A 15,685-nucleotide genomic window follows, 5' to 3' on the forward strand; every position below is an offset into this window, starting at 1 on the left:
TTCAGTTCCTCATCTGGAAAACGGGGATTAAGGCTGTGAGCCTCATGTGGGACAACCCACTGACCTTGTATCTACCCCAGCGCTTAGAACAGTGCTCGGCACATAGTAAGTGCTCAACAAAAACCAACATTATTATCACTATTGAATGAAAGACAATTTCTACATAGAGCAGAGTTTCCAAAAATGAAGATTTCTATGGATCTTGCCAATTGATTCTTAAATTACAACTACAGCCTCATTTACCATGATCAAAGGTCATCAAAAACAAATTTCAGATAAACTTGAAGATCACTGTCAAATCTGATCTTCCTTAATACTAGGAAGAAGATTAGAATACGGGGGAAAAGATCAGGTAGAAGGATGCAAGCAAAAGTAGAAATAAAAATAACAATTTATAGAATAGTCCTCTAGACTGTAAGCTCATTCTGGGAAGGGAACATGTCTACCAATTCTGTTGTACTGTACTGTCCCAAGAGCTTAGTTCAGTGGTTGGTATACATTAAGTGCTTAATACTACTGAATGACTGTGGGAAACTGGTCATAATAATTATGGTATTTGTTAAAGCGCTTACTATGTGCCAACCACTGTTCAAGCACTGGGGTAGATACAAGGTAATCAGGTTGTCCCACGTGGGGCTCACAGTCTTAATCCTCATTTTACAAGATGAGGTAACAGGCACAGAGAAGTTAAGTGGATTGCCCAAGGTCACATAGTGGACTAGTAGCAGAATCGGTATTAAAACCCACATCCTCTGATCATGATGCTTCAACTCATCTTTACTATTTCTCTACTTTAATGACTCAGTAATTTACAATGCTCCTGAACTCTGTGAACTGTATTAATCATCTACTCTCTCCAAATACTACAAACTTAGTTTGCAGGGTCTGGTTTGAAAAAAGGCTGCAGCTATTTCCACAGTAATCTGTATTGGCTCATGAACACCGATATTTTTGAGAAAACTACTTGCTTTGTGATTGCTAGGATTCCATAAATGCTGGCTTAATTCACCAGGCTGAAAACGCAAATCACTAGTCAGGGTGTTCTCTGCTTTTGACTTAATCTTTGCCCGGGGCTTTACTATTTGCTGATCTCATACAGGATTAACTGCTAGTCAATTTGGGTTTCTCCCCTCCTCCGCTTCCCCCCCCCCCCCCCCAACCTACTGCTAATGAGGAATCCAGGTATGCGGTATTAGAATAATAAACTTCGGTGAATTTCTAGGGAGGTAATTCTACCACTTCTTAGATGTGTCTGATCTGATAACCTTAAATAATAATAATAATAATGATGGTATTTGTTAAACGCTTACTATGTGCCGAGCACTGTTCTAAGAGCTGGGACACATACAAGGTTATCAGATTGTCCCACGTGGGATTCACAGTCTTAATCCTCATTTTATAGATGAGGTAACTGAGGCAGAGAGAAGTTAAGTGACTTGCCCAAAGTCACATAGCTGACCAATGGCGGAGCCAGGATTAGAACCCATGACCTCTGACTCCCAAGCCCGGGTTCTTTCTACTAAGCCAAGCTGTTCCTAGTAAGAACTTAGTGAATGGTATAATTACATACCTAAATTTGGCTTAGAAAATCAACAGTATCTTCTGAACACCTATTGTGCAACCAAGCACCAATACTAAGAGGGTTGGAAGAGTACAATAGGATTGATAGACATAACCCTTGCTCTCTAGAAGCCTGGAGTCAGGCGGGGGGTTTGCAATATAGCAGAAGAGTCTATCAAAGGTGATAGAAATGCCTGTGGCCCAAGCATCTGTCCTTCAGCTAGCAACAACATGGATGCTCTGCAGGGCTGACACCACATATGACCGTACTTGTCTTCAAGTTTGGGTAAGCAGCTTTGAACAAAGTCACATCTGTCGCTACATTTAGTTTTCACTTCCCAGACATTTCAATTTTAGGATTGTCCTTCAGCATGTCCTTGGGCTAGTTCTCCTGTCCATCTTGCACAAGACTGGACTTCTTTTGTTATCTCAATCTCAGTTATCTCACCACCGACCCCTCACCCACACCCTGCCTCTGGCCTGGAAGTTCTCCCTCCTCATATCCAACAGACAATTACTCTCCCCTTGTTCAAAGCCTTATTGAAGCCACAGCTCCTCCAAGGGACCTTCCCTAAGTAAGCTCTCATTTCCTTCTGATTTGCTTCCTTTATTCACTTCCTCAGTCAGCCCTACAGCAGTTAGGTTCATACCTGCAATTTATAATAATGTTTGTCTCCTCCTTTAGACTGTAAGCTCATTGTGGGCAGGGAATGTATCTGTTATATTGTTATACACTAGAATTAGAACAGTGCTCTGCACACAGTAAGTGCTCAATAAATATGATTGATTATCTTGGGTATGCCGGAGCCATAGGTCTCTGGAACCCACAAAAGGAAAGCAGACGTGGGGCACTGCAAAATATCAAGTTGTCTGTAAAACCAATCCTGGAAGGAGTGATAGGTGCTATATCTCTCTAGTCCTCAATGAATTCAGCAGTTCAAAATGAACTCAGCGCAAAATTTAAAGAACCCGCTTCTAATTTATTTAAATTAGCAAATTGAACAGAAGCCTATCTATGAATGAGCCCTATGACTCGTACTTGGAGTCACGCTCCTAATGGTGAGATTGCAGCCCTGGGTAGGACTGAAAAAATGGTCTCTTCTACACTGGACACACGGTGAGACAGAGGTCCTTCTCTGAGCCCTTCATTCCACCCTGGGGAGCAGACTGCATTCCCAAATTAGGCTGCTGAGTGTTGCCAAAGGCACTGCTTTATCACTGATATCCACGATGCCAGAATTGAGTTGTCTGCTTACAGAGGACTTACTCTTAGTGCTGCAGTTGGGGCGGGGTGGTAAGCAGGCTGGGAGGTGGGTACCTGATTGGTTTTGGAGGTAGTGGGCTGCGCTGAACCATTCATCACCATCAATAATCATATTTATTGAGCGCTTACTGTGTGCAGAGCAGTGTACTAAGCGCTTGGGAAGTACAAGTTGGCAACCAAGTTGGTTCAGAGAGACCACCCCCAGAGCCAAAGGACCAGTAGTCTGTGGGCAGACTCTGAGGATGTAGTGCGTGAGAGAGAAGAACAGACAGATCCTGAGGCAATCTCAGCCTCCCGCACGGCTCTGTGGTCACTCTTCGCTTGGCCCTTGGAACAGCAGCACAAAGAGATGCAGGAAGGCCAAAAAAGCTGAAGACGGCGTGGCCCAACTTAAAAAAAAAACAAAAGAAAACACCCTTCTACTGTCCTCATTTGCCTGTTCAACGACAGGCCTGCTTAACATCCTCCACTGCAATATGCAACTGGGCCAACTTCTCCAGGTGGGTGCGCTAATGAGCGTTGCAGAGGCATTTTTAATTAGCACCTTTTATAGAACTCTGCGGCTGACTAATGAAAGCCTTTCCACTAGTCCTCCAGATGATTTATCAATTCTGAGGGGGCCTGGTTTCACCCTCCCCATCAACTATCCCATCGACTGGAGCTCTCTGCCTGGTACCTCCAATCAGGGGTCTTAGTGAGCATTTGAAGGGGCAGCCTGCAATGGGATGAGGGAAGGAAAGAATTACAGAAGCCAGTCACACACAGTGTTAGCAGCAGCAGGAAGGGGAAGAAAGGAGAGAGACAGGGGAGAAAACAAAGGTCAGTTGGACTATGCAATCAGGCACAGGGAGAGGACAGAGAGGCCAGCAAAAGTAAACCACAAGCAGGAAAAGAACTCAATAGAGAGAAATCCAGGATGGTCCCAGGTAAAGATGAGGAAGCACAGGTTTTAAGTCCCCTAGAAATTTTCTGCAGGTTTTAAACTAAAGTGTTCTATAGCCCCTCCAAATGTTTTCCCACAGAGAGTCTAAGGACTAAATGCTTTCTTCCTTCTAATCATTCTAGACCAGGCAGTAACAATCTAAAATCGCCCCTACACATCTTTTACAAGCCTTTTTCCAAACCAGATTCACAGTGAGTTCAAAATGCTCCCGATACATCACTACAGGGACTAAAAGGTGTAAGACACTAAACAGTCAGGGACACTTCAGAATATTATACAAACAACCTCTGCAGGCTGGTCAGGCTAATGGGGAAAGACTCAAGATGGCGGCAGCAGCAGGAGCAGCACTTAACTGAGCTCCAGTGGACAAAAAGAAGGCGGGGGACAAAAGGAACACCCAGATTAAGACTGGGTTTGTCTCAGTCATAAAATTGACAAGCTCAGTGTCACGAATTGAAGCAGCATGGCCTACTGGAAAGAACACAGGACAGTCAGGACACCTGAGTTCTAATCTCAGCTTTAGCCCTGCCTGCTGTGTAACCTTGGGAAATTCACAACCTCCCTAGGCCTCAAATTCCTCATCTGTAAATCAATATCTAATCAATATCTGTTCTCTCTCTGCCCTGTAGACTTTGAGCACCATGAGAAACAGGGACTATGTCTGAACTGGTTGTACAGAATCTACCCCAGCCCTTGGCACATAGTAAGTGCTTGAATATGACTATTCTTCTTATTACTGGAAGTCCTTGGACTGAAGACTTAGTTCTCAGGAACCAAATGTGTCGTAAATCAAAATGTCATAACTCTGAACCAATTTGTGCACAGAAACAAATGGAGCATGGTTGTCCTGTTGTTACCAAAATTATCCAGAATTCTGTACTCAGTTAAATATGGGCAATATAGTAACCTTGAAAGATTTTTTTTTTGAAGCCAGAGAGGTCACTTGTTAGGAGAAGCAGAAGGAGAAAGAGAAGCAGAGTGACTCAGTGCAAAGAACACGGGCTTGGGAGTCAGCAGACATGCGTTCTAAACCTGGCTCTGCCACATGTCTGCTGTGTGACCTTGGGCAAGCCACTTAACTTCTCAGGGCCTCAGTAAACTATCTGGAAAATGGGGATTATGACTGTAGGCCCCACGTGGGACAACCGTGTATCTACCCCAGCGCTTAGAACAGTGCTGGCACATAGTAAGCACTTAACAAATACCATAATTATTAATATTATTATTAGCATAGCTGACTTTTTCCTGCATCGGAAGTAGAATGACTGTATCAGCATTAGTTGGAGACACTGAGGAGGTATCTGATGAGACAGTTCCCATCCCCTTTTAAACTCTCTCATCTCTGCTTTTAAAATAATTTCCCTATTTCCATCCAATCCCCATAGCCCTTGCCCCCACAATTAGCATCACGGGGGTGACTAGTGTTGTAAAGTCAAAACAGATGGGTTATAAAACTGAAATGGGGTGTAAATTTAGCAATGTCATTATGTGCACTCCATCTTCATTCTCAAGATCTGAAGTTGAGGGTGGCCTGTAAGCCATTCCAAACTGTCAGCAATATATTCTGAATCCAGGGTGGCAGAGAAAAATAGTTTCAGAGTAGAAGATTCTATTTCCCATAATGTTATAAAATATGATCCGTGGTGTACAATTAACTTTTTTCTTTAAAATCTTTATTGAATAGTTCAAACTGCTGCACTTGAAACTAAATTTCTCTTTTTCTAGGACAACTGGTCCAATATGGGGCTAGTGGGGCTTTAGATAAGAAATTCATGCCTAAGTTTTACAACTTCTTAACAGTGCAATGCTGGAACAAAGTAAGAACGAGAAGGGAGAGAGAATGGACGGAAATTCCAAAATTTTATTTTTTCCCTGCATTTTTCTGTGTCATTATTCCAAAGTTTTCTACAAGAAATGCTAAGAGAACCTTCACCCAACCCATACTCAGGTCAACCACGGGTCAATTCAACGGAGGTTCAGGGGGTAGAATCAGGGAGTCAGTGCCTGCTGCTGATGAAAGCTTCATAGAAATCCATCTTCTACTGTCACCGTATGTCAGATTTCACCACCCCAATCTAATTGTGGACACTCCACGAGCAACAGTGGATGTCAGTGACTTCTCATTCAACACTCTTCTTCTCAATGAAAAAGAATCTGGATTTCCCCTTCCCCCACACACATTCCCATGAGTAAAACATTTTATTTAAACTTGCCCAGTGAAGTAGACAGAATAGCTCTTCCTATTTCAGAGGCATAATAATAACAATGATGGCATTTATTAAGCGCTTACTATGTGCAAAGCACTGTTCTAAGTGCTGGGGAGGTTACAAGGCAATCAGGTTGTCCCACAGGGGGTTCACAGTCTTAATCCCCATTTTACAGATGAGGTAACTGAGGCACAGAGAAGTTAAGTGACTTGCCCAAAGTCACACGGCTGATAATTGGCAGAGCCGGGATTTGAACCCATGGCCTCTGACTCCAAAGTCCGTGCTCTTTCCACTGAGCCACTCTGCTTCTCGTATGGCATGGCTTAGGAAAATGAAAAAAAAAAGTTTTCTGGGGATTCTGTACCAAAACCTAGTACAAAAACAACAAAAAAAAACAAGGACCCAGCATCACTTGTAGCTTTCCTGCTCTTGAAACCCCTTGAGGAGATAAAGGCTGGGGGGGGGGGGGGGGGGGGGGGGAAGAGGTCACACAGCTACCTGTCAATAAACAAGGCTGTAATACAGTGGCGAGGGGTGGAAGCCAGCAGCTTTTCCTTACTAGGACAACCTTGGTGTCAAGGAGTCTCCAAACACCTGCATCAAGGCAATTGAAAGAGCAAAAGGAAGAGTGCAATATTTGTTCTATATATAGGGAGCACTAAAGTGAGACAGTTCAAAGGGGCAGTGTGTCCTAGTGGAAAAAACAGAGGACTGGGGATCAGGATAATAATAATAATTAGAATAATAATAATAATGGTATTTCTTAAGCACTTACTATGTGCCAAGCACTGTTAAGTGCTGGGGTAGATACAGATAATCAGGTTGTCCCACATGGGGCTCACAGTGGGAAGCTGCGTGGCTTAGTGGAAAGAGTCCAGGCTTGGGAGTCAGAAGTCATGGGTTCTAATCCTGTCTCTGCCACTTGTCTGCTGTGTGATCTTGGGCAAGTCACTTTACTTCTCTGGGCCTCATTTACCTCATCTGTAAAATGGGGATGAAGACTGTGAACCCTGCGAGGGACAACCTGAATACCTTGTATCTTCCCCAGCACTTAGAAGAGTGCTTGGCACATAGTATGTGCTTAACAAATACCACTATTATTAATAATAATAATATTAATATATATTAATATATTAATAATAATAATAACCCCCATTTTACAGATGAGGTAACTGAGGCACAGAGAAGTTAACCAACTTGCCCAAAGTCACACAACTGATAAGTGGAGGAATCGGGATTAGAGCCCACAGCCTCTTACTCCCAAGCCTGTGCTCTTCCCACTAAGCCACGCTGCTTCTCAGGAGACCTAGGATCTAGTCCCAGCTCTGCCACTCTTCAGCTGTGTGGCCTTGGGCAAGCTACTTTACCTCTCTGGGCCTCAATTTCCTCTTCTGTAAAATAGGAAGAAGCTTAGATCACAAGTCATGGGCAGGGCAGTGGCTGTGTCTGATTTGATAATTTCATATCTAGCACTTACCACATAGTAAGCTCATAATAAAAAGCCACAATCATTATTCTTTGGAAAAAGACTCTCCACCCAAGTGAAATCAAGTAAAAAAAAGATCTTAGATAGCCCTCAAAGAAAAAATTGTATCACTCAATCTCACACAAGTAGTAACAGTATTTATTAAGGGCTTACTCTATGCAGAGCACTGCAGTAAGCGGTGGGAAAGAGCACACAGATGAGAATTTGACATGTACCCAGGAAGCATGGGCATGCAACAATATAAATTCTGATTTCACTACCTTCAGCCTCTCTACCCACCCGCATTCAGTCTTTATTTTGAGATCCAGCTTTTTACTACCTGAAACCCCTCCCCACCACCCAAATCAAGGTAATTGAAAAAAAAACTTGTACCACTACAAGTTTTCAATCAAATGGAAAATTGCACTTTAAAGTCTTCCTAGGTAGAAGTAAGCAAAATGAAAGTTAAGCCAAGGGAGACGGGGAAGGGTTACAATTGTAACCTTTCAGTTGGTGACACAGTCAGCAGAAAATGAAAGCATTCAGAGAGTCACCATTTTAATACCCCTATATGTTCCAGAGAATTGGAAGTGATGAAGCATGTCATTTAAATGTAAAACCTTTACATCTGATCACTCATTGACTGCCAAAGTAGGTGTGTAAACTGGAGCAAAGCCATTCGGGATTAAATGTGGTCACTGTTAGAAAGGCTGTCAGCAGGCTTCAGAGAAAGGGCTTCTGGAAAAGTAGAAGTACATCTCTGAATGGTGCATTTCAAATGCTGTAATACCCCTAGAACTCTAAGCCTGATAACCACGGGGCACTTAAAAGTGGGTTAGATAAATCTAGGCCTGGTTTAATAGCCGATTTTGATACCTGTTTGAACCTTAATGTTCTCAAGGGCTAAGTGCAGTGCCTGTACCCAGGGGGCATTTGATACTAGCACCGTTACTACTAATTACTGACTGGCAAAAAATTCATTGCATGGAAAATCCATTTGAACAAACTCAACAAGAGCTGGCAAAGCCCTGATACTAAGCTCCCTCCACCAGACTTTCACCTTGATAAATCAGAGAAATCCTTTTGGAGAAGGAACCCAGAAATTATCTGTCCAAGAGTCCCAAACAGGAACTCTTCCTCCCATATGATATAGTTTATCATTGCCTAGTGGGAAGACAGTTGAAGAGTGTGGTGAGCTGCCAAAGTTCCAGCAATAGTTATTGATTACAAATCCCTTGTACTGGTACATAATGATGCTCCCTATGGGTCCTCAACAAATGCTTATGGAGAATGGTTTTTGAGTCAGTAGTAGTGTTGATCCCAGATCAAGCTGTTGACATGGTTTTGTTAAATGTCACACGTTCTATTCAAGGTAAAAGTTGGACTTCGAGTGCCACAACCCATCACCAAACCACAGTTGGTTCCCTCTAAGATTTATTTTTAGCAAGACTCATCTATTGAATGATTTAATACAACAATGTCAGAAGCTGTTCTCCCATCCTCAGAGAAAAGAGCCCAAACCATCATTAAAGATGACAAAACCCAGACCTGAATTCAACCTGAATGATGGCGAGGGTGCTGACGAGTGAAAAAGGAGCAACATCATTTAGTGAATAGAGCACGGACCTAGGAGTCTGAAGGACTTGAGTTCTAATTCTGTCTCTGCCACTTGCCTGCTGAGTCACTAGACTGTGAGCCAGTTGTGGGGTAGGGACCGTCTCTATATGTTACCGATTTGTACTTCCCAAGCACTTAGTACAGTGCTCTGCACACAGTAAGTGCTCAATAAATACAATTGAATGAATGAATGGATGGATGTGGCCTTGGACAAGTTACACAGTTAGCTCTTCTGGAAAGCGGGGATTAATACTGTGAGCCTCACATGGGGTCTGGATGCTGTCCAACCTGATTAGGTAGTATCTACCCCAGCGCTTAGTACAGTGCCTGGCACATAAAAAAAAAGGTTAATCCATAAAAATGCCAATAGTTGTAAAAGGGAAGAAGTCAATTAAACCAAACAATCCAGGAGTTGAATTTCAAGTATATGTCCGCTTAATTTTAATCAGCTAAATTAGTCTTTCTTCAGAAGAACTTGTTCATTCTCTTAAGCTCTTGAATTAAAAGAAACACATACTTGACTGCAGCACACCAAGACTATTACAGTCAGAGGCTGGGATGACTAAACTGAAGAGGTGAACACAGAGCACTGTTCTAGGTGCTGAAATCTGAGACTAACATAGCCTGCTGATTTCAGGCAGACTGCCTACAAGACTTCCCAGAAAGATTAGTGACTCTGCTTTTCTTAGAAATAACCCAAGAACACCTTAAAATATCCAAAGGAGATACCTTTCCTTGATTAGGTTCCATTGTTCATTTCCAAATGAAGTCCCAGGTGCTACATAAACCCAATGTTTAATCTAAGGAGAATTCAGACATGGGAAGTCTTGTACACAACCACAAAGAGCAGGTAGGAACATTGAAGTAAGGCCATGGATGTGCTGCCGCTCACCATTCATCTTTGGGGGCTGTTGGAATTGTTTTTGGAGGCTCTAATGTCAGGGAATATGCTTAAAGGTAGGATCTGAAGGACGGAGACAGATGATATTAGTGGAATTTCTCCCAATTATTGTGATGGAGCCACTTTCCAAGGTTACTATGGAGATGGAGACTTCCATTAGGAACAACCAGAGGTTATAATAAAGTTCCCAAAATTTCAACCACAGAGTCTATACCTCGAGACAGTGTGCAATATCCATGTCCAATTACAGCTATAGAGTGTAACAATGCACTTGACTCTTTTGCACCACCTGAAACAACATTCAACAAGCTTTGGCCTGTTTCAAGAAAAGGAAACTTAAAATACTATTTGAGGAGGAAGGATGCCAATTTCTTCAGCTAAACCTCCCCCATCATTGCTCTTGCAAACCATTATAATCAGATAATTTTGCTCAGTTATTATAATTCCAAGACTGTAAACATATTCCCTCATTAGATTGTACACTCTTTGAGGGTAGAGGATGAGAACTTCAATTCTGTTGTACTCGCCCAAGCTCTAAGAACACTGTCCTACAGACAGTGGGTGCTAATCTTTATCACTGATTGACTAATTGACTCCTCAACATTAGGGTTGATGCAAAGGAAATATCTGCCTTCACAGTTTCCCCAAACATCCTGCCACCACCATTGAAGACTAAATATTTGGTCTGGAGTTTGAACCAGAAATGGCAAGCCTTATGTTATTCCTGATTCCTAAAAAGTTCTCAAGTGTTGTTAAAATGGAAATAGTTCAATAACTTGGGGTTCCCTCCTCCATTAGAAAGGGAGCAAAGTATAAGATGAGAACGGCTTTGTGCCCACTAAAAAGTATTCTTCACAAATCTGTACTTGATTTAAGAAATGAACAAAGAGAGCTTCCAACAGGGATTCCTGAAAACTTTCTGACAGTACACCTGGGGTGTTCTTTAAGCAAAAGGCACAGTAATAATAATTGCGGTATTTGTTAAGTACATCGTATGTTCCCTGCACTGCACTAAACTCTGGGGTTGATGCAAAATAAACATATTGGTCACAGTTCCTATCTTACACAAAGCCCAGAGTCTAAGGGGGAAGGAGCACAGGTATTTAATCCCCATTTTACGGATGAGAAAACTGAAGCCCAAAGAAGTGACTTGTCCCGGGTCCCACAGAAGACAAAGTGGGACAGTCAGGATTAGAACTTGAGCCTCCTAAATTTCAGTTCTGTACTCCTTCCACAAGACCAATGTCTAGTACATATGTCATTGGGATTGAAAGGTAAATCGTGCTGTCTCTCAGCAATTCTCCCTTGGGACCTGATTTTCAAGCCCAGATAATGGTTAACCTTTAACCTGGACAGAGAGCCAACTTTATCCCACCCTGAGAGTGTTTGTGCTGTTGAAATCGACATATACCACAGTAGTATTCCTATTGGCAGCTGACTGAAGTGCGAGTTTGTCTTTGCAATGCCTATACCTCAATAGTATAGGATGAAAGATATGCAAATCATCCTCTTCTGTGGCCAGAGTAATCAGCTGCCAGGTTTTTCTGTCAAAGGAGCCTATGACAGGGGCACCAGCTAAATACTTAGAAATTCAGGCATTCCAATTTCAAGCAACACGAGATGCTAAGGACACAGGGGCCAAGGCAACAGATGCTACGCCTGGCTATAAACTATAAATAATCCCAAAGGAGACCCTAGTTAGAATTAGCAACCTTCTCTTCATCGGAAAGAACCTCCCTGGGCAAAGAGTCATCTCAAACCCCTAGGAGGGCACAGAGGTAAGGGAAAGTTCAGATGACTCTCAGTTTCCCTCTAGAACTACCCCCAACAGGCTGCTCATTTTAGTGAACATCAAGGGGGAATTCAAATGAATATCATCACCATATTCCCTCTTCTCCCTTCTTCCCCAAAGTAGCAACCTCATAACACGTGAGTCAGCATAGAAACACAATGGCAATGAACATCAACGGTCCATGCAGCCCAAAACACAGAAGCCGTAGGCTCCATAACAGATCGCGCTGAGTGTGCCGCAAACAATTCTTGAAAGCATTTACTGAATGCCTAGGAATGGGGTAGAGGGAGGGAAACTGGGCAAAAAGGGGCCCTGTTCCTCTACATTTTCTACTGTGCTCCAGAACTCCTAAATTCACCAAGCAAAGGGAAGGCCTCATTAAGGTGAGGAAAGATTTTCTTTCAGTCAAGGCCCCCAGTGTGCTCAGTCCTTGGTTATTCCACCCCTCTTTTAACACTCAAACAGAGATTATTCAGAGAATTCTGTACTAAAAGTAACTGCAGAGACCTTCCCCACCGAATAATGTAATACAACATAAAATGTCAATACGCCAACTGTCTTCTATCACAGAAGTGAATGTCTTACTAAACAGTAGCACATAAGAGGACACAGCAGTACCTGCTGCTGGAGGACCCAAAACTGCCATTCTTCCCCATGATCACCGACTGCACTTCTAATTTCAGCAAGAGGTCTCAATCATTTGCCAATGGTTAACCTATGAGAAGCAAAACAATCCTGATCATATGACACTTTCACTAAGACATGGAAGAATGGAAGGCAACCAGAATGTGATAACTAAACAGAGTTGACAGATGATACCCTCTCCAAGCACAATCAAGTCAAAGTTCAATATGCCCTAGCAGTGGGAAACAGCATCAGAAGTTAAGTGACTCTGCTGTACTGCAATGATAACTGGGTTGAATACCTTGGAGCTAAGCCTTTGTGAATATCAGGACACTGAGAATGGCAGGAGGCACTGTGGGGAAAAAGCACAGGTGGGTTGCCAGAAGTGAGCTTTCCATTCACATGTAGTTGTTGGGAAAAAAAAAATCACTGGTTTTATTGGAAACTCTCACCATCAGGACATCTGCTAGACTGCAAGCTCTCTGAGGGCAGGGATAATGTCTCCTAACAACTATATTCTCCAAAGTTCTTAGTACATTGCTCTGCAAATACCATTGATTGATTTTACTTGATCTTAAATCTTTGAATACATACCCATGCACACACTTCTTTCTCTCCCTTAGATTGTGAGCCACATGCGGGCCAGGGATTGTGTCTAATCTGCCTATGCTATATCTAGGACAATATAGCATGAATGTGCTGAACAAATAACATAATTACAATTACACACATAAATCATGTCACAAGATTTTTCTCCAAAAGGGACTTCATTGATAACAAGATTATCGCCCACAGAGCCAGGCCTAAACTAAGAAGTTCCAGGTTGCCGGGGGAAAGGCGAGAAAGAGCGATAGAACCTTTCCAGTAAAAATTCCTAGGGGAAGAGATTTTTCTATAATGACCTAATTTCAAAGAAATCAAACAACTACAGATAATTGATCAATGTGACTAGAGATAGAAGCTAGCATTCCTAAGAAAAAGCTACTTACTGATGAAATATAAGGGGACCTACTTTTGATATAGAGTTGGCATCATCTAGTAGGCTCAATGCACTCATTCCTTCAGTGGGTTTAAAAAAAAAAAGGGAGGCTCCACAGAGTGCCCCATTAGTTCCATTTCTAATTAACCATGAGAATCAAGGAGGAATTGAGAGAAGACATCAGATAGAGTCAGAAAGGATTTGACAGAAGGTAATTTTGTTTGAAGGGTTGACATTGAGCAGCCAGTGTTGGCCTGTCCTGACCATCTATCCCGACCACAGAAAAAGTCTCTCAGACTTAGAGTTGGCCTAATCGGTTTGATTTTCTAGCCTGCTGCCTGGTCACAACTCCACTGGCCTTCAAAGGCATCACCACGCCACTTGGGTCCACTGGCATCCCTAGGGACTGCTGTTACTACTGATGAAAACAGTGATCACAATGATGGATGATGACAAGAGCCTCCAGATACAAGGAGAATGGGGACTAGAACCCAGGCCTCCAGGTTCCCACACCAGTGTACCATTCATTGGACCAACAGTAGGGTTTACCCGCCGAGCTACCTTTACAGAGCTAGAGAGTGCATTACAAGTCCTCCATCCCCCTCCCCCCAGACTGCTGGATGATTTAAAAAGCAGGAATGTCATAAGCTCCCTTGTCAAGCAGTGCTCACAACAGGCAGATTATCCTACAAAACACAACTCTCTGAAATGGATACTAATTCTCCTTGAGGAAACTTTTGTAAAAATGGACTTAAAACATTTTCAGCTAAGGCATCATCGAACATGTCATTCTAGGCTGTTTTGCAATCTATGCAGCATCAAATCTTGAAAGGGGGTTGGTGGGAGGAGAAGTGGCTTCCTCTTTTCATGGGCAGACATAGACAATTAAAAGAAAGCCAAACATTTGGTTTCCTACACCAAAGAAATACTTGGTTCTCATGGGGAGGCGTTTGCTGGGATATTTCATGGACAGTATGGTGATACAAAAGAAAGTGATGGCATTACTATATCGTTGATCCATCACCAATTTTAGTATCCAAGTAGCTTGCTGCGCTGCCTCGAGACTAGAAACCTGGTTATACGGGGGCCATCTAGAGGAAAAAAAGTGTTGAACATGTAGGCGGAAAACCAAAGCGTAATAATAAAAGGGTATAAAATGTGGGAACATAAAAGCCACATTCTTTCTCCTCCACTATGATTGCAAGATGCATTTATAGTTGCCCCCAAAGATAGTGGATAAACCTGAGCCTTATATCAAAATGGAAGCTCTCAGAAGATGCCTGTTATCCTACTTAGAGGAGCATCGGTGAATTGCCACGAACACCTTTAAAACCCCTAAAAATAGCAGCCGAGGTTGATTGGAGAAGGATTATGGAAATGTAGAAAATTATGGAAATTTAGAACTCATAAGTTCTCTGTAAATGTCTTATGCTTGTTGAGAAAGTCTGATTAGTGTCCAGACGCATCTTAAAATGCAGAGTCATAAAACTGTTTATTAAATCTTCACCTGTTAATTTCAGCTTCAGGTGCTGTTTCTGAAGAGCATAATAAAAGTGGAGCAGTGCTACTTAGTCATTTAGCTCAAAATTTCATCGAAAAAGAAAAAACTGCAGTAACTTCAAAGACATATTCTCCTTTAGCATTGAGAACCTGGTAGTTTTGTAGGCCCAGACCAATTAGCACACTACCCAGCTGTGCTAAGATAGGGCAGAGTCACTGGGGTAGGTGTCTGTAAGCATGCACTCTTTGAGCCGGAAGAGGAATTTTAGCCTAAAGCTGAATGAGGAAGAAAATCTAGATAACTACTCCATTCTGATACCTGGTCCAGGCAGCTGAATGGTAACAGCTGATCTATTACCATTCATAGTCTGATGCAGAAAAAAGCAACTAGAACTTGCTTTCAATTTAAAACAAGGAGCAACAAGACCTAGTGGAAAGAGCACAGGCCGAGGAGTCAGTGGACCTGGATTCTAATCCTGACTCTGTCACTTGTCTGCTGTGTGACTTTAGGCAAGTCACTTAACTTCTCTGTGCCTCATTTCCCTCAACTTTAAAATGGGGATTAAGACTGTGAACCCAATGTGGGACAAGGACTGTGTCCAAGCTGATTACCTTGTATCTACCCCAGCACATAGAAGAGTGTGTGGCATATAGAAAGTGCTTAATAAATGTCATAAAAAAAAACTTTAAAATAAATGGAGATAAGATTATGTAATGTTTTAATTGTTTACTATCCCCCACAATGAAGCAAAATTGTTGGTGAATTCCTTCAGAAAGGTCCACTTAATTTTCCCTAAAATTTTTCATGACCCTTGTTCAAATCGATTCCCAGA

At 42.4% G+C, this 15,685-nt stretch overlaps 1 protein-coding gene across 3 annotated transcripts in view; it reads right to left on the reverse strand.

Annotated features, from left to right (window-relative positions):
• KHDRBS3 (KH RNA binding domain containing, signal transduction associated 3) overlaps positions 1-15,685 on the reverse strand; it is a 129,707-nt gene that overhangs the window by 107,495 nt on the left and 6,527 nt on the right. The window contains exon 2 of one of the 3 annotated variants that reach the window (XM_038760549.1): positions 12,368-12,464. The exons of the other annotated variants lie outside the window; for them this stretch is intronic. Coding sequence (XP_038616477.1) covers positions 12,368-12,395 — 28 coding nt within the window. The 5' untranslated portion in view covers positions 12,396-12,464. The remainder of the gene's footprint in view (positions 1-12,367; positions 12,465-15,685) is intronic. 3 annotated transcript variants of the gene reach the window in all.

Source organism: Tachyglossus aculeatus, chromosome 18 (assembly GCF_015852505.1).
Source record: "Tachyglossus aculeatus isolate mTacAcu1 chromosome 18, mTacAcu1.pri, whole genome shotgun sequence".
In the NCBI taxonomy this organism is placed as follows: domain Eukaryota; kingdom Metazoa; phylum Chordata; class Mammalia; order Monotremata; family Tachyglossidae; genus Tachyglossus; species Tachyglossus aculeatus.